We start from the raw sequence: 25381 nt of genomic DNA on the forward strand, positions 1-25381 counted from the left end.
TCAACCAGCTTCATGATGTAGTAACCTGGAATGCATTTCAATTAACAAGCAATGGACATTAGACCGGTGGAAATGTGTCCTTTGGTCTGGAGTCCAAATTAGAGATTTTTGGTTCCAATCGTCGTGTCTTTGTGATATGTGAATGGATGATCTCCGCATTTGTTTTTCCCACTGTAAAGCATTGCGGAGGAGGTGCTATGATTTGGGGATGCTTTGCTGGTGACACTGTTTGTGATTTCTTTAGAATTCAAGGCACACTTAACCAGCATGGCTACCACAGCATTCTTCAGCAATACACCATCCCATTTGGTTTTCGCCTAGTGGGACTATCATTTAATTTTAAACAGAACAATGACACAACACACCTCCAGGCTGTGTAAGGGCTATTTGAAGGAGAGGGATGGATTGCTGCGTCAGATGACCTGGCCTCCACAGTCCCCGACCAAAACCAAATTGAGATGGTTTGGGATGAGTCGACCACAGACCGAAGGAAACGCAGCAAAAAAGTGCTCAGCATATGTGGGAACTTCTTCAAGACTGTTGGAAAAGCATTCCAGGTGAAGCTGGTTGAGAGAATGTCAAGAGTGTGCAATGCTGTCATCAAGGAAAATGGTGGTGTAATAACAGAGCTGTATGTCGGGAAGCAGGTGCAGGTGAAACGTTTAATAAAACAACATAACCAGTAACGAGACAATTCCATAAGGCTACACGCTGGTAAACAAGAACAATACCAACTGGTGAGAAAACATAAGGGAATGACATATAAAGGGGAGGAAATGATGAAGGCAATGAAGTCCATGTGTGAATCATAATCAATAACAGGTGTGTGTAATGATGAATCCCAGGACCGGTGGTTAGTATTCTGGCGACGTCGTATGCCGGAGGGGAGGAGCAGGAGAAGATGTTACAGGTGGATATTTTAAGAATCTCAAATATATAGTATATTTGGATTTGTTTAACGCTTTTTTTGCTTACTACATGATTCCATATGTGTTTTTCATAGTTTTGATGTCTTCACTATTATTCTACAATGAATAAAATAGTAAAAAATAAAGAAAACACGGTATTGTACAGTTTATGGACACTATTTTGTTAGTTTTTACTCCTGTCTTTCCTCTACCCTCAACCTCTCCCATCTATTTCTGAGGTCCATCCGGTTTGTTTTCTATTAGCCATATCTTTTAAACTGTGCTTTTCCGCAAAATGTCTTAACCTATATATGTTTTACAGGCACAGTATGTTTTAAATTAGTTATCTTGATGTTATTAGTCCCAACCTTCAGCTCCATTCAACCCCTCCCATCTATCTCTTAAAACCATCCATAGTGGATCTCTATTTGCCATATATTTATTTTACCTTTATTTAACTAGGCAAGTCCGAACAAATTCTTATTTTCTTTGACGGCCTTGGAACAGTGGGTCAACTGCTTTGTTCAGGGGCAGAACGGCAGATTCTTACCTTGTCAGCTTGGGGATTTGATCTTGCAATAGTCCAACGCACTAACCAATAGGCTACCTGCCTGTTTCAACTGTGCTGTGATGTTTCAAAAAAGTTCTTAACCTTTCTATTCTCATTGTTTCTACAGATTGTAAATTGAAAATATTTTTTTTTGCTAAAAGTATTATTGATTGATTGACTATGACTTTTCAGATCACCCAGTAGTGCCATCTGCAGGGTTAGCTCCTGGTAAATATTGTAATTATTCAGCCATTCCTGGACCTGTGACCAAAAACATGCTACATATGGACAGTACCAAAATAAACGATCTAATGATTCTGCCTCTTCGCAACAAAATCTGCAGAGCTGGGAAGGATTTATCCCCCATATAAATAGTATTCTATTGGTTGCAAGAATTTTGTATAATAATTTAAATTGAAAAATTCTATGTTTTGAATCCTGCATTGTTTTGCATATCAGTTCACAAACCATGTTCCATGGATTCGGCACTTCAAAAATCTCTTCCTGACTATTTTGCAATCTACATGGCACAGCTGTCAATGTTTTGGTCCTTAAATGAAACTGGTATACTTTATTAGTTTTACTTCAAAATAAATTGTACTTTTATTGAGCTAGGCAAGTCAGTTAAGAACAAATTCTTAATTACAATGATGGTCTACCGAAAGGCAAAAGGATTAATAATAAAAAATAGAATAAAAATGTATGAAAAAACACATCATGACAAGAGAGACACCACAACACTACATAAAGAGAGACCTAAGACAACAACATAGCATGGTAGCAACACAACATGACAACAACATGGCAGCAACACAACATGGCAGCGGCACAACATGGTAGCAGCACAAAACATGGCACACACATTATTGGGCACAAACAACAGCACAAAAGGCAAGAAGGTAGAGACAACAAAGCAGCCACAACTGTCAGTAAGAGTGTCCATGATTGAGTCTTTGAATGAAGAGATGTAGATAAAACAGTCCAATTTGAGTGTTTTTTGCAGCTCGTTCAAATTGTTAGCTGCAGCGAACTGAAAAGAGGAGCGACCCAGGGATGTGTGTGCTTTGGGGACCTTTAACAGAATGTGACTGGAAGAACGGGTGTTGTATGTGGAGGATGAGGGCTGCAGTAGGTATGTCAGATAGGGGGGAATGAGATCTAAGGGTTTTATAAGGGTTTTATAAATAAGCATATACCAGTGGATCTTGCAGAGATGACCAGTAGTATAGAGTGCAGTGATGTGTCCTATAAGGACCATTGGTCCTATAAGGAGCACTCACTTTCTATGGCTTGTTTTATAAATAGCGATATTTGGGAGATGATTTCCTTTTCAAATAAATGATAGTGAGAGATTGTAATCTGAATAAAGGGAAAAAGGCCTTTCTTGAACATAGGGTGAGACAGGTCTAATGCTTTCATATTTAATCAAATTTCTGCCCTCCGAATTCATATTCATTATATAAAGAGGCCCATTTAATTATGTCTGGCTTGCCGTTCCAAATAAAATGGAATACTTTTTTCCCATATCATTTTTAAAAACTGTTCGCTAGGTGTAGGCAAGACCATAAGCAAATAGGGATACTGTAATATGACTAAAGAGTTAATCAGGGTGATTTTTCCACAAATAGAAAGGTATTTACATTTCCATGGAAGCAATATCTTATCTATTTTTGCTAACTTTCTATAACAGTGTATTGGAATTACATCATTGATTTATTTCAGGATATGAATACTGAGTATATCCACATGACCATCAGACCTTTATTGGTAAACTACATGGTAATGTAAAGGTTGTATTTTTAGTGATCCAATATGTAATATAGTGCAATTATCATAATTTGGTTGTTATCCAGAGAGGTTAGAAAAGGTATCTAGATCCTCTACGAGGCTGTTGTGGATTTAAAAGAAAACATGAATCATCAGCGTACAATGACATCTTTGTTTTTAAGCCCTGGATTTCTAATCCCTTGATATTATTGTTGATTTTAATAGCCAACATTTCGGTGGCCATAATAAATAGATATGCAGATAGTGGACAACCTTGTTTTAGTCCTCTTGACAGTTTAAACTTTCTGAGAAGTAGCCATTATTTACTATTTTACACCTAGGGTTACTATACATAACTTTAACCCATTTTATAAGAGATTCCCCTAAATATAAATGGTCCAGGCATTTATATATAAACTCCAGTCGTACTTTATCAAAAGCATTTTCAAAGTCAGCTATGAATAGCAGGCCTGGTTTCCCAGATTTTTCAGTGTTCTATTGTTTCCAGTACTTGCCCTATATTATCTCCAATGTTTGATTAGAATAAATCTTGTCCAAAAAGGTATTTAATACTTTTGCCCCAAAAAATGTACCTGTTTTTCACTTTGTCATTATGGGGTATTGTGTGTACATTGATGAGGATAAAAAAAATATATATTTTAGAATAAGGCTGTAATGTAACAAAATGTGGAAAAAGTGAAGGGATCTGAATAGTTTCCAAATGCACCGTACATTGCCCTTTCCAAACCATGTCTTAATATCTGCGTACGGTCAGTATTTCACTGTTTTTTGGATGTTGTTGGTGATTGTTGTGTGTTTTTGGTGATTTCACTAACAGCTTTCCCTGGCACAGCATATAACACATCTAGGCTTGGAACATCCACCTCCTACATACTGTAGACCCCTCAGGCCCTGCATTCACAGCAACACTGCTTGCCGTCTCTCTGGCACCCCGCCAGACTAAATTATTTGCTGATGGAGCTGTTCTCCTGGCCGCATATTGATTGGGAGATGTAATGCTCTCCCACCAATTCCATATACCTGCCCAATGCCCTTAGACGTGTCTATGTTTAGTAGTCCTCTAACCTACAGTAATGCCAGTGAAGACTACACAGAGAGTGTGAATTAGACTGTGGGAAAGGAAGCCACTGAGGTGAAAAATGAGTTTGTGTGACAGAGTCCTCAGACGGCTCATTTCCTTGATGGGGGGGGGGGGGGGGGGGAGACAGCGAAGCATGCTGCCCACTGAGATGAGAGTATGGCTGATTACTGTAGCCTACGCATGCTACCGTATATGGTGAAGAAACTGCTTTGGCCCTGTGCATTTACAGATAGTGGTCATGAGGAAGGCGATGAGGTAGAGGAAGAAAAACAATGCTGACTTTGATGAGTAGCTGTCCAATGATGTTGCTTTTTAAGCTGTTTGAGGGAGGGAGGGAGGGAGGGAGGGAGGGAGGGAGGGAGGGAGGGAGGGAGGGAGGGAGGGAGGGAGAGGTGGCTGGAGGGAGATCGGGTGCAACATGGGAAGCCAATGTTTTGGCGACATTGCCGTTGAGCTCTCCTGATCCCTGCTCCCATGGCGGGCGGCGGTCCTGGGATCCCATCCATTATGCATGGCTGAGCTTTATTGCATTATGTTTTTAGGCTAACACACTTAGCAGGCATGTAGCATGCAGTACACACCCCAGCCCACTCCACAAAGCCAGTGAATAATTCAGTGGAAGGCAGGAAAGGCATTAGGCTGGGGATGGAGGCCTTTAATCAAATACTCAAATACAGCCCAACACACCCCTATTGCCAGTGTCAGACCCCTATTGGCAGTATCACACTTCTGCCTACCTTGACCCTTGTAGGATGGCCCAAATGAAGGTGACTAGTATTGATTCTGAGACGTGTAGTATTTTCAGATGTTAGTGTACGCTTTTTATATTAATTCAAATTTCCTACTCTTTTTCAAAGATTTCTCACAAAAACAGTCTGTGAAATGTCAACGGAGCACTGAGTGTATGCCAAGCTTTTTATTTTCACAGCCTTTTACATTTCATTCAGCTCGTGTGATGCTAATTTCGCTTTTTGCGACCCGTGGAAACAACTTTGAAGACGACAACAAAATTTAAAATCCTCAAAAGTTGTTACGAGAAGCCTGCACCTTAGTTTGAGTTTATTTGTATTTTTCAGGGACAGTGCACATGAATCAATGTTTCAGTAAAAGTGCCGTTTTAGCCAGCCGGCTAATTTTCATCCACAGTCCCTGGGAAGGTTATTAAAAACAATTACAATAATAATAATATAAACAAACAATGAGCAGTGAGCACATGCAGAGCAACATAGAAGAACGCTTGTCTGCCGAAACGTTGGATATTTCTAAGGGCACAGGGCGAGACCCAGATGCAGACACGGGAGGCAGATGTTTCGTGTCTCTGATATTTATTAGTATCCAAGGGGCAGGCAAGAGAATGGTCGAGGACAAGCAAAAAGATCATAACAAGGTCAGAGTCCAGGAGGTACAGAGTGGCAGGCAGGCTCGAGGTCAGGGCAGGCAGTATAGTCAGGCAGACAGGTTCAGAGTCAGGGCAGGCAAGGGTCAAAACTGGGAGGACTTAGCAAAAGCGAGATAAGGAAAAGCAGGCATGTGGGGAAAAACACACTGGTTGACTTGACAAGACAAACTGGCACAGAGAGACAGGAAACACAGGGATAAATACACCGGTGAAAATAAGCAACACCTGGAGCAGGTGGAGACAATCACAAGGACAGGTGAAACAGATCAGGGCGTGACAATATTAGGTTATTCAATTATTGCACCTGAGCTCCTCTTTTTCTTTTCAGCGTAGAACAAGCAACACGTAGCACGCAGACAGAGCAATAGCACAGAAAGCAACAAAACTAAATCCAGAAAAGCAACCTCTATGTCAACAGAGCCTGTGCTTATTATCGGATGTATTAGCTTACAAAATCCGCCATTTTGGATATTATGTTTATGGAGTGTTAGAGACCCCACTGAACAATTTGGAACATGAATAGTCATATTTGTCTTGGTAAAATATATCATCACCAAAGTGTGTTTTCACCCACTATGGGCAACACAAAGTCTCTAATCCAGATACACAGTATGCTTTATCCTGTATTTGATTAATTTTGTGTGACTCATTTATTCAAGCCTGTCACCAATGTGAATGTTTTGTAAACATTACACAGTGATTTTTATCTCTTTTATCTCCTCTTATCTCCTCTCCTCTTGTCTCTTCTCCTATCATATAGTTAGTGCCATGACAGAACAGCCCTCCTTTTCCTTATACTCTCCTCCGACCACTTCCCCACCCAGCACCCATACCATCTCTACCTCCCTTCCACTGCATTCCCTTTCTATCTCCCTCTCTGCATCCATCCCTTTTCTCTTTTTACACCCAGGCTCCCTCGGGTGCTAATCCTGTGTGAAATGTTTCAGGAAAAGAGGATTATGTTGTGGAGCTGCATGATTTTGGGGAAAGTTCACTCACACTTGATTAAATGAATCATTGTCCTCCAAAACCCCTCCTGGTCAGTCCTTTGGATATGTGTTCAGATAAATACCAGTTCCTAATAGGCTAATACAGCTTTAATTGATTCTGCTTATTGAAGGGATTGTATTGTATGTATGCTCCCCGTGCACACCAGGGGAATACCAAGCTACTTAGAGTGACAGTGTTGTCTATAGTGACAACTGATTTGTAGTTGTAATAATAAAAGCTGTTGCATGTGTTTTGCATGTGTTTGAGGTTCTGGGACACTGACTGACTGCTGTGTTCCATACTCTCATCAGTATTGATCTATGGATGTGTCGAACTGTCTTTCACAGGCTGCTTAGCACGGTGAGGTGTCAGGTAGGGGAGGAGGATGGACGGACTGGGTGTGCTGTAGTGGATGCATTGTGTGGAGAGTGGGGGGTTTATGGGGCTTGAAGAGTAGCCCGTGAAGAGCGGACATGCCAGCTTTGCAGATTGGATACTTAACCTTGAGATGATAAAGATAAACATTGTCCCTCCTCCTTCTCATCCTCCTGCTCTTTCCCTTTCTCTGTCTCTCTCTCTCTCTCCCTCCTCATCTCTTGCTCTCTCTCTCCCTCCTATCTCTCTCTTTCTCTCGCTCTCTTCTCTCCCTCCTCTCTCTCTCTCTCTCTTCTCTCCATCCTCCTCTCCCATCTCCCTCTCTCTGTGTCATGGCGGAGCATATGGCTGCAGAGACTGTATTAAATAGTTAATTTAATTACAGCTGGTGGTTCTTCTGGGGGCCAAGCATAGCCTGACAACTCACAATAAATGTTCTGCTGCTCTGTCGTTCGCTACATACTTTAGTCTGAGACTGCCATCATTGAAGTCGTTTGTGGTTATGAGGGGCACGAGGGGCAAAGTAATCAGCGATTTGATCATCTCTTACCAACCAGAGTATCAACGCCAATGACGAATTATCAAACCGCCGCTTTGCCCACGTGTGTTCTGGCTCTGGCCTAACCCAATCGGTGAAGGGTCTGGGAAGTACTCAAATCCAGACTCATTTGGCGTAGCATTTGGCCGGAGAAAGGAGTCTGGGTAGCCAGGCAAGGCCAAGCAGCCAGCAGTGTACGCATTATAATTACTATGGCGGACCAATTACTCCTTAGCAACAATTGGTACACCACATGAGTATTAGGATTATGGCTGCCAACACTCCTAGTGTCATCCACTGTGTATGATATTATAAGGTTGTATGCCCTTGTAGTGAGGGAGTGACGAGAGAGAGACATGTCCTCTGCATCATGCAGAAGACAGAGGATCCTAAGAGGGATATGTGTACAGAGTCGCTGCAGTGCAGATTTAGCATTTTGACAAATGGCCGACTCTCCATCTCATCTCTCACGTCTCCATGGATTCATCACGTTACATCATGAACTTCTTGCTCAGCAGACATTCTGACTGAGATGCCTTTCAAGTCAGACTGCTCTAAGAATACCAGAGCAGAGGTCTATTACATAATGTGTCTACAGAAAGAGCTTGTGTCATGTCCCCTCAATGGCCCGCACCTGAATATGTCTCCATGCATCTATGCATCCATCATTGATTTCCCCTCTGAATAGAAAATGCATTGGGGCCACAGAGAATTAGCAGGCTCTATTAATTTGGCCATGTGAAAAGGGGAGACAGAGTGTATATTTGTATCTGTGTGTGTGTGTCTATCCATGTGTGAGAGAGAAAGAGTGTATGCATGCGTGTTGTGCATGTGTGTGCATGTGCGCGTGCGTATCTGTGTGTGCCATAGCCCATGTGGAGGAGCAGGAGGGACTTTTCCATCCCCTGTCTCCCTGGTTACATCTCTCTTTCTCTGTCTCTTTTCCCATTATCATACAACACATCCACTCTTTACTCAGCACCTTTACAGATGTCATGGCAAACACCTGGCCTTCTATTTGAGCCCATAGAGAAAGATATTTGAGCCCATAGGAAAATATATTTGAGCCCATAGAGAAAGATATTTGAGCCCATAGAGAAAGATATTTGAGCCCATAGGAAAAGATATTTGAGCCCATAGGAAAAGATATTTGAGCCCATAGAGAAAGTGGGCTGGGCTGCAGGCAAACCCACGTCCCCGGACTTCAGAGCACGTGATTGATTTTCTTCAGCTACTCATTGCAAACATGACATATCTCTATTATCATGTGTTGAGTATCAGTTGAGTGCCTCTGAGTCTAACCGAGTGCGGACATGATTACCGCCTTACATTGTACTACGCCTCAATGTTAAGGGGCTGTCTGGAGAATCTGCAGGTCTTCGGTACATCTCTGAGCTAGGTGGTGTTGGAGAGAAGTGGCTTAGCGGAGCATTTCTCTCATAAAGGGATATCCCAAGTCATGTACCACTGACTTTTTCTGTCTGCCTGCCTGCCAAGCCACACAACCTGTATTGCAGCCATTTTGGGATTGAGCACTGCACTAATTTGCTGTGCTGTAGTTAGTGAATCAAGTGCAGCTACGATACAGTTCAATTTTGACTCTATTTACATGTCAAGGTGCTTTGCTTGGCCTGACTGTGTGACTGCCTGTGGTTCACAGAGCTCGTTATCCTGCTCCTGCCGAGCTAAGATGTCTGCAGCAGTGGTGGCTGACCCAGCCAATTAGAGATGAGCACACTCTGTTTCTGGTCCAAGTGTTTCCCTGTGGGCTTAGCTAACCAGCTTAGTTACTCACAATAAGGCCTTATGATGGGGATGAGCAGGTAAGAGCCAGGCTGCCACACACATCCCTGGGCTAATCTTCTGCTGTCTTCTTAACCTGGCACACAATGCCAGCCTTGGAGGGAATGAGCCAGCAACTGGAGGGGTGCTGGCACCAATATCTCAGGTGCAACCTACCACCGATGTTCCCTTGAGCAAGGAACTTAACCCCCTAAACTGCTCATTGGGCGCTGCACTGTGGCTGCCCTCTGCTCCAGCCTCTCCAACCTAATGTGTGTGTGTGTGTGTGTGTGTGTGTGTGTGTGTGTGTGTGTGTGTGTGTGTGTGTGTGTGTGTGTGTGTGTGTGTGTGTGTGTGTGTGTGTGTATATCGCGGGGTTGGATAACAGCAGAAGACAACTTTCCATCTCATGCGGACTAATAAAGTATATGTTATTCAATCGTTCTGCTTTCCTACAGTAACCCCCCACACACAATGCTGAATCCTTCCCCAGCACAGCAGGGTAGGTCGGCTCATATGCCTAATGAATTTTGAAGGATACATTAGTCCTGTAAAGTCCTAAACTACTTGATTCACCTAGATTATAATTGTAAAATGTATTTTTGATTAATCTCAGGTAATAGGATTTAGAGAGGGATTAAGATGAGAAGAGCATTAGGAGTGTCCACAGCCAGAGAGGAGACATTTTAGGAATGGCCTCATCTGAGGCTTTGGATGACTCAGATTTAATTTCTCACCTCAGTGTTACATCCAAACAAACAAGCAAAGTCTGAAGGAGCGCTGCACCAAGCAACACAACATTATGTTGTGAAGAGACTGTGTGTGTAGGGGTGGGGGTTGAGCTCTCACCACAATCCCTCACTCTCCTGAAGATGTCCGCTGTACACATGCCCTCGGGACGCTTTTTGCTCACTCAACAATTAAATGCATTGGGGGACGATGGACTGCCATTTTAGAATGCTCGCAAACGATTGCCTTCTCCTGCAACAAGACATAGAAGAGAGAGGAGCAGTGGCCTGTGGTCAAAGAGAGTAGCAGAGTACATTTTTGGTTGCTGTACAGATTATTTTCTCTTGTTTGTCTCATCTAAATGATGAGAAGCACACAGCCATATTCATTTAGAAATGAGCTCTTTCAGTCCAAACCTAAAGATAGATCAGTAGACCTGGAAGGGACGTGTTTAGGAACCATCAACACACTGACGCTCACAATGGAAAAGCGTAAGTGAGTGAGTGACGCACATACTCCTTCACTCCTTGTGAAATCTCCAAAGGCTGCCTGCCACAAAAGAGTGACTGGAGCAGATATGGTCATCACAACAACGGCTAACCCTATTTCAGGCTTATCGGGCGCACTGCAGCTACAACGATAATTGGAATTTCCTCTGTCAGTCAGTCAGCCAGTCTGTCAGTCAGTCAGTTAGTCAGTCAGTCAGTTAGTCAGTCAGTCAGTCAGTTAGTCAGTCAGTCATGCCTAAGAGAGGCTCCAGGATCTGTCTACTCTGATTGCTGTCTTTAGTTCCCCCTTCACAATGGAGCTCGGCTAACGAGCAGGTTGTAGTCAGGCTCATATCTTAGGCCATTGAAGATGATGACGGTGATATAATACCACATTTCCCTCATCATTAACGAGCGGATGACAGCACTAGAGCTGCGGAATGAATCCAGCCAGCCAGCAGGAGATGGTACTGATTGATTGACTCAACCACATTATTCTTATTATTATCCTAGGTTGTTTTGGTCAATCTGTGCCAAAGCTAATGAGATAAGAGATGCATTTGAAATGATTTCAAATAAAGACCTTTTAGTGTTTTGATTAAGGCTGACTGCGGAATGAACAGCGCTGTAAATGCTCTCTAATTCCATCATTTTCTCTTCATGCAGCTGCCTGCTAGGTTGCTAACATCCTGATGTGAGTGTTAGGTCATGTTCTCTCTGTTGTGATATGTTTATGTGTTGTGGTTGGAAGCTGAAAGGGGCATGTTGGAGGGGAAGCGACTCTGTCACTGTCTGAAGACGTGTCTCCTGAGGTCAGGGAAAGTGCCAGGGTTTGTGCATCACTGTGGTTCTCTCTCCCCATGTTCCTCACAGCATCTATGCTGGAATGCTTTCCTTTGTTTCTTTTCTCTTTTTTTCCCTTTTCAGTTACTGAGCACATGACAGTGCTCTTGCGACACACAAACATGACTTCACTTTTACGGAGACATGAGTTGACAACAGGCCTGGGATTAGGAGCCCCTCCCCGAACCATACTGAACAACACAGTCTACTTAAGTCACACTTGTTTTTGGATAGAACTATAAAACAGATCTGTCTCTCGCCAGCAGAGTACTGCGGTAGTATGTGTGTGTGTGCGCGCCTGTTTGTCTGTGTGTGAGGAGAGATGGGCCAGTTTTGTTATCAGTATGTTACACTGTAGTGGATTGGGTGGATAAATGTGCTCCATTCATGTGTGAGTGTAATCATACTGAATCCTTTTGTTGATCTGAGCCAGATGCTAAGCAAGGCTCCTCACTGGGATGGGGTCGGTGTGTGTTTTACTCTCCAGCTGTATCTGGCTCCACTGACCCACGAATGACATAACAGAAGGATGGACTGCCTACAGCAGAGAGACACAGAGATGGAGAATGAACAGAGGCAGAATGAGTGAGAGAAAGAAGGAGAGCAAACTAGAACAGATGTTGGAGTTGTAGGGATATAAGTGAGAGATAAGGAGGGAGATAAGTGAGAGATAAGGAGAGAGAGAGAGAGAGAGAGAGAGAGAGAGAGAGAGAGAGCGACACCATGAGTCAGCATCCTGAGGGTAACCCTCTCCTCCCTCTCGCCCCTTCACAGATACTGGGATCCTCTGTTCTTTTCTCTCCTCATGTTATCATGGTTGTGGAGCCGCTAAGCCTGTCACTCTTCTGCTGACTGCTGCTAATCATGAAGCTGAGAGGAGCAAGGTTGTCCCTCCTCTGCAACTCTCCTGGGCTCTGTGGCACAGCAGGGAGGAGGGATGGGCGTAGCTTATGGTTGGTTAACTTTAATATGGATGCAGCTGTGACCGTGTGAGCCCACTGGCCCTTGACAGCTTTTAAATCAGCAGGCTCTGCAGATACTGCTATAGGTTGAGGCTATGGCCTATCCTAGGGTCTTGCACTCTGTTAGATAATGTTGCTGCTGCTGTAGCCTACACCCTGTGCTGATGATAAAAGTGCAGATAATTAATTTACAGGACTGGGGATGTGTGAAGTCCATAGCTTTTCCTACTCCTACACAGGCTCAATTCAGACACCATTTACAATCTGAGTTGCAGCTTGACCCGCATCACACTTACAGTACCACTGTCTGAGAGAGAGAGACACCAGGAGCCCAAGGTGCCCTGAGCCAATTTCTCCAGAAAAAATAGACATCCAGAGCTGTGAGGTTAGAAGCAGTGGATGGATGACACCTTGGGGGCAGCCTGACACCTCAGTGGAGTGATGGTGGGTGCAGAGGTCATTCAGGTGAATGTGTCCCAGCAGGCCTGGGGAGACAGAGGCCCCAGGCGTTTGACTGAGCACAGGGGATCTGAAGCACTGACACCAACAGCCCGCCATTAATTACATGATGGAGTGCTGTGCTTGTGATTGGGCCTCACCGTGGCATGGAGCTAGCATCTGCCTCACAGGGATGAGCACCACAGTGTTAGAGCCTGTTTCACAACACACACTGCTAGGTTAGTAAATGCCTTGATTCCAGAAAAGTCCTCAGCCATATGGAGGAAAGGAATGTGTGTGTGTGTGTGTATCCTCTGCATTACACATAGGGTTGCAATATTCCGATTGCTTTCCCAAAATTCCCAAGTTTTTCAGAAATCCAGGTTAGAAAAGTCCCTGTATTGGGAGGGAATCAGCAGGACAACTGGAATTCTTCATTCAGGATTTCTGGAACACTTGGGAATTTTGGGAAAGTTAGCGGAATTTTGCAACCCAAATTACACACATTTGGGACTATGCCACATTTTAATCTATTGAACAGTAAAAGATTTTCACAGATTCCTCCGGAACATTCATCACGCACACTTGTCCCCTGTTCCCACTGATTACTACTTGTATAAGTGTGCCCTTTGGTTTCCGTTGTCTGTTGATTATTGTTACTATGTCCGTTGGTGCGTGTGAGTACCTGTGCTGTGTGTTTTGGCTTTTGTGCCATTGTGGATTGCACAGATGATTACGGGTCTCGTCCCGTGCGATAATCATTGTGCGCTTGTGTTATTTATTTGAGTTAATCCTCGCTCTTTTGTTTAGGTTTCAACCCTGTGTTTTGTATTGTGTTTGTTTGGTTTTCGTCCCCGTGCCCTAACACGGCATGCCGAAATTTGGGCTTAATAATAAAAACTATTCCTCATTCCTGCGCCTGTCTCCCGATCCTTCATGCCAACGTGACACAGATGCATACATCTAGGAGAAGGCTTTTTGCCAAATGGAGAAGATTCCTTGCTCACGTGACATACTGCATGTAATGGTATATGGCGGTCGGAGACTAAACCTCCGGACACCCTGCCTTGTCAGGGGAATCTTCATTATGTAGCATTTAGATAACAGAATAAATTACCTCCCTGGAGAATTCCACATGCGTTCGAGAGATGTGGAACCATCAGCTACATACTTGAAAACAGACCAATTAGGGTCTCTGATATCTGTTACTCTTTTACCCAGTGGTAGATTCCTGAGCCCTTCTCTCAGGATGCTTTTGGATGTGTGTGTGCGTGTGTGTTTGCATGTGTATTTGTGTGCGCGCTTGTAATGTGTGCTTCCATGAGTTTGTGGACACTTGTGTGTGCCTCAACAGTGAGGTGTTAGTTAAAGTGTGGAGACTGAGTCAACCACCCTCAGTGCTCCTCCTCTCCACTGGTATCTGCCCTGAGATGCTACAGGCTCTACAGAGGATTACTGTATTGTTGATGCTAAAAAAAAGCTGAAAATAAATCTTAAAGAATTCCTGGTGTTACCCTTCCATATGTGAGTCACTCACTCAACTCCAACCAATATGAGGATGAAAGCCTTGTGTAATTAACAGGGATACACATTGAGAGGGTGACTTACAAGCTGATAATCAAAGGAACCTATCTTTTTAGGAATCATACCCCAATTGATACACCTCAAAATTATTCTGATTCCTTCAGTTACTTCCAATAGTGTGTATGGTAATGGTAACATTCACTGTAGGTAGATGTTAATGGGGATAATGGAAGATACAGATATAGTTGACTGAGAAAGTAGTGGGAAGATGAAACACCACATTGGAGGAAATGTATAGGTACTGTGGCAGTACAGAGAGATGCAGAGGAGGGAGTAGAGAAAAGTACAGAGCGAGAGAGAGAGAGAGAGAGAACTAGAAGACCAGGGAATGTGAGGTGAAGTTCAATTATTTTCATTTGTCCTGGCTGGCTGCACTCACTCCAAATACACCAGCATACAAGGCTGACGGGTACTATGGAGGCCATTGAGTCCCCACCTCCGAGTATACAATGACTCTGTTATCTGTGAAGAGGAGGAATGAGGTTCATCTCTGATGTGACAACCTCACTAACACCATCTGACAGGACCGAGCAGACCACAAAGACTGCATTGTATAGCCACGGGGTTGGTGTGTGCGTTTTTGTTTGTTTGTGTGTGGTGTGCGTGCATGCCTGCATTTGTGTGTGCATCCGTGCGTGCATGGATTTGTGTGTGTGTATGCGTGCATGCGTGTGCATGCAAACAGCAGGAGCCTCTCAATAAAATAACAAAGTAACACATTAATTACAGAGTAAGTTGAATCATTCTCAGTCATATTCTAAGTACCGTAAATTATTTGACATTTTGCTGAAGGGAGATTATGCATTGCAAGTCTAGATTGTGGCCTGGTATCAACTTTACCCTTCAAAGTATTTCATGTTATCATTGCCTTGGTCTTCAGAGAGATGTGACATATAGTGTATGGGATGTATTTTAGACTGTTTATATGGCCTGTTTCTTTGGCATTTCTCTGAGGGAAGACTTGCATGGACTACAACCAAATGCTGGGACAGTTTGGGCTGGGGCTGGCAGATTGTGCCTCTGTTCCCCTGTGTCTGTCTGTGTGTCTGTGAGCCTGGACCAGCTGTGATTTGTCCCTCTTTAGAGCTAAAGAGTGGACACGCACAACTTTTATCCTGAAAAGCTGCCCCCATAGGGATAGTAATTCCTAAAACATGCCACATGGCATGCAAAAGAAGGGTTGATTTATGGTAACATCAATCTTTAGGGGCAAAATATAGGTCAAACTGAGTATGATGAGGATATTCCTAACAAGTAATCACTCGTTTTTATGTTATCACTGGTTATGTTTATGTTTATGTTTATGTTGTCACTGGATTTACTGTAGATGGTGATTGTCATGACTTGTTCTGTTATAACAGTTAGTTAGGTAGCCAAACATTACATGACCCATTTCACTACAAGCGTTTTTCTAAGAACACAAATAAATATTTAGCAACAATTTGTAATTTTGGGATGTGTTTATTTTGACCATTGTTTGATGAACAAGGAGATAAGGTTGTAGATTATGCAGAAATTGTCCCATAGCTCATCATTATTCTATTACTCTACCTATTCTACATCTCCATTGCTATCACCAGCTAATTGCTATCACCAGCTTTGTCTACTGTAGAGGGCTGTATTAGTATTCATAGCCATGCATACAGAGTTGTGTTGAGTGGAGTTTTGTCTGCCCGGCAGAGAGGAGAGAGAGGGAACATGATGATTACTGAAGCTCAGCGCCAGTCGAGCCATTTCAAAGCCACTTCTCCCTCCACTGCCAGCCTGGAGACGAGGCTCACATCCAAGACACTGAAGATCTGGTCTCTTTTCTCTCTCTCTCCTCTCTTTATTCTCTCTCTCCTCTCTTTTTTCTCCCTCTCCTCGTCATCTTCTCCGACACCCAGCAAACTGTCCTCTGCTTTTACAGGATGACTCTCAAGTTCCTGTCTCCTTTCAAGCACTATATGAACTTCCTCTGTTTTTACAAAGACGTTAGGGGGTTGGTTAGAAGAAGCGCTATCTCCTGAGGTTTTCGAGACCTACCACTTCCTTTGGAAAAGGTGTTGTGTTGGCCTATGCTTGGTTGTCATTGAAGCTGTGAGTGTCTAACAATTGTATGCATATTATATGAAACCTTGTTGTCAGTTGTATTGTGTAGATGAGGTGCATTCACTGGAGTGACTGATGGAATGGGAAAGCATATTGTTTGTCCTCTAACCTCGTGTTTGACCTCTAACCCTTTGTTTGTTTTCTAACCTCTTGAAACTGAACCTCTTGTACATTTGTCGTGTAATAATACTTTGTGTCTCTGTCTCTGTCTGCTCAGGGAAGGTTCTGAACACGGACCTGCGCCACTATCTCAGCCTGCAGTTCCAGAAGGGCTCGTTGGACCACAAGCTGCAGCAGGTCATCCGGGACAACCTCTACCTGCGCACCATCCCCTGTAAGTCTCCTCAACCTCTGCCCTGAAATGGCACCCTATGCGGGCCCGGGTGAAATGTAGTACACTATAGATGACAGACGCACCCATCAGTGTCTCTCTCACACACTTGAAAATCACCATGACAACACAAGCAAAGACATCCTCATAAACCCAGACGTTGCTCCAAATTGCAGTCTGTGATTACGGTCTTTTATGCGAAAGCTTCTACTTTGAGTGGTTGAAGATATAAATCAATCTGCAAATTAGATTAAATCTGAATGAGCCGTCAGTTAAGAGTAGACGTCAGTTAAGAGCCGTCAGTTAAGAGTAGACGTTGAGGTGCTATCCTCTTCTCAATGGTCATAATAGCTGTGTTCTTAAAGTAGGAAAGGATGTTAGGTTCTATTAGAAGGGACGATGAACATGCATGAAGAACAGAGACCTTATCTCCAAATTACTACATTATTATGTAATTACCACACACATTAAGTGACAAAATTAAGAGCATAATATTTACCATTACATTTTTCCAAAGGAGAGTCTCTAATAAGAACAGTAACATGTTTGAGCCACACACAGTCCCACTGTTCCTCAGGCTATGGCAGACAGTTCTGCATGGCACTGTCACAAACGCAGGCAGAAGTGTGAAATATTTCCGGGAAGTAAGCAGCTTACCTCTCATGTATATTTACGTTTTTGGTGAGGAGGAATATTTCTCGCACTATCACTCCCTTCTCTCAACCAAATCAAATCAAATCAAATTGTATTTGTCACATGCGCTGAATACAACAGATATAGATAGACCTTACCGTGAAATGCTTACTTACAAGCCCTTAACCAACAATGCATGTCACATTCTGATCTTAGTTCTTTTGTTATGTCTTTGTTTTAGTATGGTCAGGGCGTGAGTTGGGTGGGTTGTCTATGTTCCTTTTTCTATGTGGTGTTTTTGTGTTTGGCCTGGTATGGTTCTCAATCAGAGGCAGGTGTCGTTAGTTGCCTCTGATTGAGAATCATACTTAGGTAGCCTTTTCCCACCTGTGTGGTGTGGGTGATTATTTTCTGTTCAGTGTTTTCTCAGCACCATACAGGACTGTTTGTTTGTCGTTTTATTTGTTTTGTTCAGTGTTCAATTACTTTATTAAAAAAATATGAACACTTACCACGCTGCGCATTCCGCCTCACCTTTTTCCACCGCCTCACCTTCCTCCGACCGCCTCACCTTCTTCCACCGACGAGCGTTACAATTAAGTTTTAAGAGAATATTTTCGAAATAAACTAAAGTGTAAAAAAAAAAGTAACACAATAAAATAACAATAATGTGTCTATATACAGGGGGTACCAGTACCGAGTCAATGTGCGGGGGTACAGGTTAGTCGAGGTAATTTGTACATGGGGGGTCCTCCTCTGACACCGGCCAGTATATAGGTCCTGGATGGCTGGAAGCTTGGCCCCAGTGATGTACTGGGCTGTATGCACAACCCTCTGTAGTGCCTTACGGTTGGATGCCGAGCAGTTGCCATACCAGGCAGTGATGCAACCGGTCAGGATGCTCTTGATGGTGCAGTTGTAGAAATGTTTGAGGATCTGGGGACCCATGCCAAGTCTTTTCAGTCTCCTGCGAGGGAAAAGGCGTTGTCGGGTCCTCTTCACAACTTTCTTGGTGTGTTTGGACCATTATAGTTTGTTGGTGATGTGGACACCAAGGAACTTGAAACTCTCAACCCGCTCCACTGCAGACCCATCGATGTGAATGGGGGTGTGTTTTTCCCTCCTTTTCCTGTAGTCCACGATCATCTCCTTTGTCTTGCTCACATTGAGGGAGAGGTTGTTGTCCTGGCACCACTCAATACACCAGGTGTTTAGAAATGTTAGAAAATGTATTCAAAGTAAAAAACTGAACTACCTTGTTTACATAAATATTCAGACCCTTCGCTATGCGACTGGAAATTAAGCTCAGGTGTATCCTGTTTCCATTGATCATCCTTGAGACGTTCCTACAACTTGATTGGAGTCTACCTGTGGTAAATCCAATTGATTGGAAATTATTTGGAAAGGCACACACCTGTATATATTAGGTCCCACAGTAGACAGTGCATGTCATAGCAAAAACCAAGGCATGAGGTTGAAGGAATTGTCAGTAGATCACAGAGACAGGTTTGTGTTGAGGCACAGATCTGGGGAAGGGAACCAAAAAGGTTTCTGCAGCATTGAAGGTCCCCAAGAACACAGTGGCCTTCATCATTCTTAAATGGAAGAAGTTTGACCTAGAACCCGTTGGTCACTCTAACAGAGCTCCAGAGTTCCTCTGTGGAGACCGGAGAACCTCCCAGAAGGACAACCATCTCTGCAGCACTCCACCAATCAGGACTTTATGGTAGAGTGGCCAGACAGAAGCCACTCCTCAGTAAAAGGCACATGGCAGCCTGCTTGGAGTTTGCCAAACGGCACCTAATGGACTCTCAGACCATGAGAAACAAGATTCTCTGGTCTGATGAAACCAAGATTGAACTCTTTGGCCTGAATGCCAAGCGTCTCGTCTGGAGGAAACTTGGCATTTTCCTTACGGTGAAGCATGGTGGTGGCAGCATCATGCTGTGGGGATGTTTTTCAGTGGGACGGACTGGCATACTAGTCAGGATCGAGGGAAAGATGAACGGAGCAAAGTACAGAGAGATCCTTGATGAAAACCTGCTCCAGAGCGTTCAGGACCTTCAGACTGAGGCGAAGGTTCACCTTCCAACAGGAGAAAGACACTAAGCCAAGACAATGCAGGGGTGGTTTCAGAACAAGTCTCTGAATGTCCTTGAGTAGCCTAGCCAGAGCCCGGACTTGAAAACACGATCGATCAAGAGATCTGAAAATAGCTGTGCAGCAACACTCCCCATCCAACCTGACAGAGCTTGAGAGGATCTGCAGAGAAGAATGGGAGAAACTCCCAAAATACAGGTGTGCCAAGCTTGTAGCATCATACCCAAGACTCAAGGCTGTAATCGCTGCCAAAGGCCCTTCAACAAAGTACTCAGTGAAGGGTCTGAATACTTATGTAAATGTGATGTTTCAGTTGTTATTTTTTAATAAATGTGCAATTTAGAATTTCCAATTTTTTTCCAATTTTGTCATTATGGGTTATTGTGTGTAGATTGATGAGGAAAAAACAACTGCATCCATTTTAGAATAAGGCTGTAACGTAACAAAATGTGGAAAAAGTCAAGGGGTCTGAATACTTTCCGAATGCACTGTAAATACTGTATGATGTGTTAGCAATGCATTACTCTGAATCAAAAGTATTTTGTTTATAGCTAATATCACTGAATCAATTTTAAATCAATACACTGAAAATGATCAAAGTCAGATATTTTAAAAAAAACTGGATTTGTCTGTCCTTTTCTTGTGTGTATCACACAGTTCCTGTAAGGCCATGCTGTCCTTGTGCTTTTGAGAGCTTTCTAGCACTTTAGGTTGATAATGCTCCATTACAAAAACCAAACATCACCACTCCCCTTGGCATGACCAGGGCACAGCAGCATTATGGTCTGTGAGTGGGCCACGAAAGATGGTACAATCAAGAGGGAGAGAGAGAGAGAGAGAGAGAGAGAGAGAGAGAGAGAGAGAGAGTGAGGAAGACAGTGCTCGCAGGTCCTTGCTGTGTGCCTTGATAATCCCTGAGTCTCCTTCATTGGGTCTCAGACAGCCTCCATGTCCTCTAGATGGTTACACAGGCGCAGCACAGGCTGCTCAATCTGGCTCTCCTGATTGAACTCTTGGTAACATAAAACCATTGAGTTGAGTTTTTTATAGTTCAGTGCCACTCTAAAGTAGGCTTGACATTGTATTCTGATGTCACGTTCTGACCTTAGTTATTTTGTTATGTCTTTGTTTTAGTGTGGTAAGGGCCGGAGTGGGGTGGGTTGTCTATGTTCCTTTTTCTACGATTTGGGATTTCTGTGTTTGGCTTGGTATGGTTCTCAATCAGAGGCAGCTGTCAATCGTTGTCCCTGATTGAGAACCATACTTAGGTAGCCTGGTTTCACTTTTGAGTAGTGGGTGGGTGATTGTTTCCTGTGTCTGTGTTTGCACCATACGGGACTGTTTCGATTTTCGTTTGTTCTTTCACTTTATTATTTTGTATTTTGTAGTGTTCAGTTGTACATATTAAAATGGACACTTACCACGCTGCAAATTGGTCCGATATCTCTTACTCCTCGTCAGAAGAAGAGGACAAGCGTTACAGAATCACCCACCACCAAAAGACCAAGCAGCGTGGTAACGGGCAGCAGCAGCGATCTCAGGACTCCTGGACATGGGAGGAGATTCTGGATGGCAAGGGACCCTGGGCACAGTCTGGAGAGTTTCGCCGCCCCAAGGCAGAGCTGGAGGCAGCGAAAGCCGAGAGGCGGTGGTATGTGGAGGCAGCACGGCAGCGCAGTTGGAAGCCCGAGAGGCAGCCCCAAAAATGTATTGGGGGGGCACCCGTCAGTGTGGCTAAATCAGGTAGGACACCTGAGCCAACTCCCTGTGCTTACCGTGGAGAGAGAGGGACCGGGCAGGCACCGTGGTATGCCGTGAGGCGCACGGTATCCCCGGTGCGGCTCAGCGCATCTGGTCTCCAGTGCGTCTCATCGGGCCGGGGTTCATGGCACCAGCCCTATGCATGGTGTCCCCGGTTCGCCAGCACAGCCCAGTGCAGGCTATTCCACCTCGCCGCACTGGCCTGGCTACGGGGAGCATTCAACCAGGTAGAGTTGGACAGGCTCGGTGCTCGAGACCTCCAGTGCGCCTTCACGGTCCGGTCTATCCGGTGCCACCTCCACGCACCAACCCTCCGGTGGCAGCCCCCCGCACCAGGCTGTCTCTCCGTCTCCTCCCTTCGCTCTCCGTCTGCTCCCGTCTGTCCTGAGCTGCCAGAGTCTCCCGTCTGTCCTAAGCTGCCAGAGTCGCCGGTCTGTCCTAAGCTGCCAGAGTCGCCGGTCTGTCCTAAGCTGCCAGAGTCGCCGGTCTGTCCTGAGCTGCCAGAGTCGCCGGTCTGTCCTGAGCTGCCAGAGTCGCCGGTCTGTCCTGAGCTGCCAGAGTCTCCCGTCTGTCCAGTGCTGCCAGTCTTCCTCCTGCCTAGCGCTGTCAGAGTCTCCCGTCTGTCCTGAGCTGCCAGAGTCTCCCGTCTGTCTTGAGCTGCCAGAGTCTCCCGTCTGTCCTGAGCTGCCAGAGTCTCCCGTCGGGTCCTGAGCTGCCAGAGTCACCCATCTGTCCTGAGCTGCCAGAGTAGCCCGTCTGTCCTGAGCTGCCAGAGTCGCCCGTCTGTCCTGAGCTGCCAGAGTCGCCGGTCTGTCCTGAGCTGCCAGAGTCGCCGGTCTGTCCTGAGCTGCCAGAGCCGCCCGTCAGTCAGGAGCTGCCAGAGCCGCCCGTCAGTCAGGAGCTGCCAGAGCCATCCGTCATCCAAGAGCTGCCAGAGCCGTCCGTCAGCCAGGAGCTGCCAGAGCCGTCCGTCAGCCAGGAGCTACCAGAATCGCACTTCACTCCGGAGCTGCCGGAGTCTCCCGCCTGTCAGGTGCTGCCGGAATCTCCCATTCGTCCGGTGCTGCCGGAATCTCCCGTCCATTCGGGACCCATGGCTATGGTCCTCAGGTCGGCGGCGAGGGACGCCGCTCTAAAGAGGCAACGGAGGCGGTTAAAGAGGCGGAGAAAGACAGACACCCACCCAGACCCTCCCCTATAGGTTCAGGTTTTGCGGCCGGAGTCCGCACCTTTGGGAGGGTGTACTGTCACGTTCTGACCTTAGTTCTTTTGTTATGTCTTTGTTTTAGTATGGTCAGGGTGTGAGTGGGGTGGGTTGTCTATGTTCCTTTTTCTATGTTTGTCCCTGATTGAGAACCATACTTAGGTAGCCTGGTTTCACTTTTGAGTTGTGGGTGATTGTTTCCTGTGTCTGTGTTTGCACCATACGGGACTGTTTCAATTTTCGTTTGTTCTTTCACTTTGTTATTTTGTATTTTGTGGTGTTCAGTTTTACATATTAAAATGGACACTTACCACGCTGCAAATTGGTCCGATATCTCTTTTTCCTCGTCAGAAGAAGAGGACAAGCGTTACATCTGAGGACTTTGTAAGAGACATACCATGGCCTTGAATTACACGATCGTCCTGAATTCTGGCGTTAACGTAATACAGATCTTTAATAAAACATTTTTGACAATCCAACACACTTATACATGTTTTAGCTATAACCCATTTTCTAGCATTAAAGAAAGCTAATGCTTGCAGTCAGGCATTACTGAGACATCAGAAGTTCAGAGTGTCTCATCTTCAAAGTAAGTGCTATGGCCACAAAAAGACTGATGCTCCTCGTTTTTGCAATGCTTTCTTCCCTCTGTATTATTTGACAGCGAATCCCAGTGGCATTTTCAAGTGCCAACATGAAACAATGCAAAAAAATGCCATGTTATTTTTCTGTCCCTCTTTTTCTGAGTGAAACCGCCTCTGATGTCTTTGTTGTGGCGTGTGTCTTTGTCTGTGGCTGTGGCATCCATGCAAGCCAGGTCTTTAAAAAGTAGGACCGCAGTATTTGAAAGGGAGAGATTATGAAAGACTTGTTGGGGCGCCAATTTGGGTCCAAGGTAGACAAATGTTCATGCATTCTCATTGTCGCTCTCACACATACATACAAACACACACACAGAGGCATGCACACACAGACACGTACACAAACACACATGCACACACACACACACGCACACACAAACAAACACAAACACACACACACATTGCCAAGAGTTCCACTGCTGAGGGAAAAGTGATTGCTTCCGATGAACGTGACCATGTGAATGACTATGCATAATGGCAGGAAATGACTGTTCTCTGTGATAAAGCGTTTATACATCTTCCTATTTCTCTTGTCTGCTAAATGAACTGCATTTCATTTTCATCAGGGACATTTATTATCTGGGGAATTTGTTTGAAAATTTTGCTCCCACAGCTCATTTGAAAGTAACCGTAAATTAACTATTGACTGTGTCAGGATAATTTTTTTCAGTGTGCTAAAATACTTTCTGCTTTCAAGTAGATACATAGCACCCTCAAAGCAAAGCATAGTTCGTCCTCTTTGTCTTTCCCTCAACAGGTTGACAATGGAATAATTACAGGAGCAGTAATATTGATGTGACATCTGGATGATGCTGCAGGCAAGATAGAGGCTTGGCAGGTAGTGGTGCCCTCAGTAATTGGGCCATGGGGGACATTTTCTGGGACCAAAGCTTTCATGGGGAGACAGAAACAGACATCCTGTTAATGAGAGAATGCTGTGAACTCCCTGATGCTCATATCACACAAGCACCATGTCCTTTTTCTTTTGGTTACATCATCTGTGATACCGGTGGCCCTCACTCCATGTTTCCTAAATCAAATCAAATGTTCATGGGCTCATTCTGTCCTAGGCTGTCGTTGCATTCTCATATGCTCATAGGTGTGTGTTTGTTTGTGTGATTGACAGGCACCACACGGCTGCCAAGAGAAGGGGAGGTGCCGGGGGTGGACTACAACTTCATCAGCGTGGGAGACTTCCGTATCCTGGAGGAGAGTGGCCTTCTGCTGGAGAGTGGAACCTACGATGGTGAGCACTCACTAAGGAAGCGTTCAATAATGAATTGATTAATAAGCTTAGTAGTTAATTGCATTGACCAAGGCTAAATTGATTGGTCAGGGGAACATGATTAAGAGGCTTGTTAGAACTGAAACCTTTGATCACAAGGATACTCAAGAGCCCTTGTGCTGCTCTATCCATTAAGAGCTCTTTTAATCTGTAGAGCCGCAATGTGCTGGCCCACCTGATCACCACTCTCAGTAGATCTTTCAAACTGCTGAACCTACTACTGCAGAGGAGGAGCTATTTACTCATGTGATGATGGCCCTCTCTACCTATTTTATTTATGTAACTAGGCAAGTCAGTTAAGAACAAATTCTTATTTACAATGACGGCCTAGGACCAGTGGATTAACTACCTTGTTCAGGGGGCAGAATGACAGATTTTTTACCTTGTCAGCTCGGGGATTCAATCTAGCAACCTTTCGGTTACTGGCCCAACGCTCTAACCACTAGGCTGCCTGCCACCCCTATGAGGGGAGGCTGTGTTCATTGCATGCTTCCAAAAACTACTGGCAGCTACTGGATATCTTAAAGTGGGTTTCCATCATTGGGGTATCCTCTCAGACAGAAGAGGAGTCCTCTTCTTTACAAGGGAAAATCTGCTTCATTTTTGCCTCAGTGGTGACACACTGAACTTGGCTCATGTGTGACCTCCTGTACTGTAAGTAGCCATAGCAAATGCTGTTATAGCCCGGGGATAATACTTCATATTGTCACTGAGAGGAGAATAGAAATATGTTTTATCTGTAGGGTTGTTGACACAAGGAAGGCTGTTTCTGGGTTTTCCTGATACTCTATGTAGTCCATTACAGTTGAACGAGTTCTTATCAGTTGTTTTACTTTAGTTATACTACAATGGCACATTAAGTACTTACCCTGTATTATGG

At 44.5% G+C, this 25381-nt stretch overlaps 1 protein-coding gene across 2 annotated transcripts in view; it reads left to right on the forward strand.

Moving 5' to 3' along the window:
* Positions 1-25381, forward strand: part of LOC139413436 (membrane-associated guanylate kinase, WW and PDZ domain-containing protein 3-like) — a 151165-nt gene that overhangs the window by 81900 nt on the left and 43884 nt on the right. For both annotated transcript variants that reach the window (XM_071160817.1, XM_071160818.1), the window contains exons 2-3: positions 16764-16880; positions 24343-24462. In XM_071160817.1, coding sequence (XP_071016918.1) covers positions 16764-16880; positions 24343-24462 — 237 coding nt within the window. The remainder of the gene's footprint in view (positions 1-16763; positions 16881-24342; positions 24463-25381) is intronic.

This window comes from Oncorhynchus clarkii, chromosome 7 (assembly GCF_045791955.1).
Source record: "Oncorhynchus clarkii lewisi isolate Uvic-CL-2024 chromosome 7, UVic_Ocla_1.0, whole genome shotgun sequence".
In the NCBI taxonomy this organism is placed as follows: Eukaryota; Metazoa; Chordata; class Actinopteri; order Salmoniformes; family Salmonidae; genus Oncorhynchus; species Oncorhynchus clarkii.